Below are 3752 nucleotides of genomic sequence, written 5' to 3' on the forward strand. Positions count from 1 at the left end.
CCATTCGGAAGTTGCCAAGGTGGACCTGGCTGTGGAATTCTGGGAGTTGAAGTCCACCTATTCGGAAGTTGCCAAGGTCGACCTGGCTGTGGAATTCTGGGAGTTGAACTCCACCCATTTGGAAGTTGCCAAGCTTTGAAGGGCTGTGGAATTCTGGGAGTTGAAGTCCACCCATTCGGAAGTTGTCAAGGTTGACCTGGCTGTGGAATTCTGGGAGTTGAAGTCCACCTATTCGGAAGTTGCCAAGGTGGACCTGGCTGTGGAATTCTGGGAGTTGAAGTCCGCCTATTCGGAAGTTGCCAAGGTGGACCTGGCTGTGGAATTCTGGGAGTTGAAGTCCGCCTATTTGGAAGTTGCCAAGGTGGACCTGGCTGTGGAATTCTGGGAGTTGAAGTCCAGCCCTCGCGAAGTTGCGAAGCTTTGAAGGCCTGTGGAATTCTGGGAGTTGAAGTCCACCCATTTGGAAGTTGCCAAGGTGGACCTGGCTGGGGAATTCTGGGAGTTGCAAGTCCTCTCCACCTTGATCGGAAGCCCCTTCCCCACCGCCCTCGTTTTTTCCCTCTCTCCCTTCCCTCCGAGCTCACCTCGGCGGAGGCCTCAAAGAAAGGCAGGTTCAGCCACTTGAGGTACGAGAAGGACTTCACGCATCGGACCACGTCGGTCGGAGGCAACTCGGACATGTGGGGCAGGAGATCCGAGCAGATCCTCTGGAACATCTGGGTCTGGTGGAAATTTAGCTTCCCTTTTCGGAGACGAGAGGGAGGGGACGGGGTGGTGGAAGTCAAGTCTTAGGACGTCGGAAGGTGGTGGTCCAACCCGTAACGGACGCAAAGAAACGCCCATTTCCCTCCTCGCCGTCGGAAAACCGAGGACCCACACACACACACGCACCCGATTCGGGCCAGTTCTCTCCCGCCGTCCCCTTTTTTCACCCGGAGAGGATTTGGGGGGGGGGGGGGAAAGAAAAGAGAGGAACGTTTCCCTCACCGAAAGCGAAGGCCAAATCCAACAGGATATCCGGCGGGACGGCGAAATGCTTTTGGACAAAATGGTAGGAGATGGCGCGGAGCACCGGCAAGGAGCGGAGGTTGCACTGCGCCAGCGCGACGGCGATCCGGCGAATGTCCTCCGGCGAGAAACCGGCGGCCAGCTCCAGGGTCTGCGGGGGGGGGGGGGGAGTGTGGAGTTGGGGGTGGGAGGGGGGAAAGATCCGTTCCCGGAGTTGTCAAAAAGCGAAGAGGGCCGTGGGAGAAGGGGGGTGGGGAGAGAGGAAGAGGCGAGGAGGGGGAGGGAGGTAAAAAATGGGGAGGGGGAGAGGTCAGGGAGATGACGTTCCCTAGTTGGGTCATGAGACGTCTGCAAGGAAACCACCCAGCTCAGAGTCTTTCTTTCTTTTTCTTTCTCTCTTTCTTTCTTCCTTCCTTCCTTCTAGCCCTGATGACGTTCCCTAGTTGGGTCATGAGACGTCTGCAAGGAAACCCCCCAGCTCAGAGAGCACCAAGGACCCCACAATCCTCTCCTTTCTTTCTCTTTCTTTTTCCTTCTTTTTCTCTTTCTTTATTTCTTTCTTTCTTTCTTTCTTTCTTTCTTTCTTTCTTTCTTTCTCTCTCTCTCTCTCTCTCTTCCTTCCTTCCTTCTAGCCCTGATGACGTTCCCTAGTTGGGTCATGAGACGTCTGCAAGGAAACCACCCAGCTCAGAGAGCACCAAGGACACCACAATCCTCTCCTTTCTTTCTCTTTCTTTTTCCTTCTTTTTCTTTCTTTCTTTCTTTCTTTCTTTCTTTCTTTCTTTCTTTCTTTCTTTCTTTCTCTCTCTCTCTCTCTCTCTCTCTTCCTTCCTTCCTTCTAGCCCTGATGACGTTCCCTAGTTGGGTCATGAGACGTCTGCAAGGAAACCACCCAGCTCAGAGAGCACCAAGGACCCCACAATCCTCTCCTTTCTTTCTCTTTCTTTTTCCTTCTTTTTCTTTCTTTCTTTCTTTCTTTCTTTCTTTCTTTCTTTCTTTCTTTCTCTCTCTCTCTCTCTCTCTCTCTTCCTTCCTTCCTTCTAGCCCTGATGACGTTCCCTAGTTGGGTCATGAGACGTCTGCAAGGAAACCCCCCCAGCTCAGAGAGCACCAAGGACCCCACAATCCTCTCCTTTCTTTCTCTTTCTTTTTCCTTCTTTTTCTTTCTTTCTTTCTTTCTTTCTTTCTTTCTTTCTTTCTTTCTTTCTTTCTTTCTTTCTTTCTCTCTCTCTCTCTCTCTTCCTTCCTTCTAGCCCTGATGACGTTCCCTAGTTGGGTCATGAGACGTCTGCAAGGAAACCCCCCAGCTCAGAGAGCACCAAGGACACCACAATCCTCTCCTTTCTTTCTCTTTCTTTTTCCTTCTTTTTCTTTCTTTCTTTCTTTCTTTCTTTCTTTCTTTCTTTCTTTCTTTCTTTCTTTCTTTCTTTCTTTCTTTCTCTCTCTCTCTCTCTCTCTCTCTTCCTTCCTTCCTTCTAGCCCTGATGACGTTCCCTAGTTGGGTCATGAGACGTCTGCAAGGAAACCACCCAGCTCAGAGAGCACCAAGGACCCCACAATCCTCTCCTTTCTTTCTCTTTCTTTTTCCTTCTTTTTCTTTCTTTCTTTCTTTCTTTCTTTCTTTCTTTCTTTCTTTCTTTCTTTCTTTCTTTCTTTCTTTCTTTCTTTCTCTCTCTCTCTCTCTCTCTCTCTTCCTTCCTTCCTTCTAGCCCTGATGACGTTCCCTAGTTGGGTCATGAGACGTCTGCAAGGAAACCCCCCCAGCTCAGAGAGCACCAAGGACCCCACAATCCTCTCCTTTCTTTCTCTTTCTTTTTCCTTCTTTTTCTTTCTTTCTTTCTTTCTTTCTTTCTTTCTTTCTTTCTTTCTTTCTTTCTTTCTTTCTCTCTCTCTCTCTCTCTCTCTCTCTCTCTCTTCCTTCCTTCCTTCTAGCCCTGATGACGTTCCCTAGTTGGGTCATGAGACGTCTGCAAGGAAACCCCCCAGCTCAGAGAGCACCAAGGACACCACAATCCTCTACTTTCTTTTTCTTTCTTTTTCCTTCTTTTTCTTTCTTTCTTCTTTCTTTCTTTCTTTCTTTCTTTCTCTCTCTCTCTCTCTTCCTTCCTTCCTTCCTTCCTTCTAGCCCTGATAACGTTCCCTAGTTGGGTCATGAGACGTCTGCAAGGAAACCACCCAGCTCAGAGAGCCCCAGGGACCCCACAATCCTCTCCTTTCTTTCTCTTTCTTTTTCCTTCTTTTCTTTCTTTCTTTCTTTCTTTCTTTCTTCTTTCTTTCTCTTTCTTTCTTTCTCTCTCTCTCTCTCTCTCTCTCTTCCTTCCTTCCTTCTAGCCCTGATGACGTTCCCTAGTTGGGTCATGAGACGTCTGCAAGGAAACCACCCAGCTCAGAGAGCACCAAGGACCCCACAATCCTCTCCTTTCTTTCTCTTTCTTTTTCCTTCTTTTTCTTTCTTTCTTTCTTTCTTTCTTTCTTTCTTTCTTTCTTTCTTTCTTTCTTTCTTTCTTTCTCTCTCTCTCTCTCTCTCTCTCTTCCTTCCTTCCTTCTAGCCCTGATGACGTTCCCTAGTTGGGTCATGAGACGTCTGCAAGGAAACCCCCCCAGCTCAGAGAGCACCAGGGACCCCACGGTCCTTCCTTCCTTCCTTCCTTCCTTCCTTCCTTCTTTCCTCCCTTTTAGCCCTGATGACGTTCCCTAGTTGGGTCCTGAAACGTCTGTGAGGAAACCCACCCAGTTCAGAGAGC

General features: G+C 48.9%; 1 protein-coding gene across 1 annotated transcript in view; it reads right to left on the reverse strand.

Annotated features, from left to right (window-relative positions):
- TBRG4 (transforming growth factor beta regulator 4) overlaps nucleotides 1-3746 on the reverse strand; it is a 25387-nt gene extending 21641 nt beyond the window's left edge. The window contains exons 1-2 of the mRNA XM_081344932.1: nucleotides 988-3746; nucleotides 585-742 (exon numbers count right to left, since the gene is read on the reverse strand). Of these exons, the coding sequence (XP_081201058.1) occupies nucleotides 585-716 (132 nt within the window). The 5' untranslated portion in view covers nucleotides 717-742; nucleotides 988-3746. The remainder of the gene's footprint in view (nucleotides 1-584; nucleotides 743-987) is intronic.
- Between the last annotated feature and the right edge of the window lie 6 nt (nucleotides 3747-3752).

Source organism: Vipera berus, assembly GCF_964194415.1.
Source record: "Vipera berus genome assembly, chromosome: Z".
In the NCBI taxonomy this organism is placed as follows: domain Eukaryota; kingdom Metazoa; phylum Chordata; class Lepidosauria; order Squamata; family Viperidae; genus Vipera; species Vipera berus.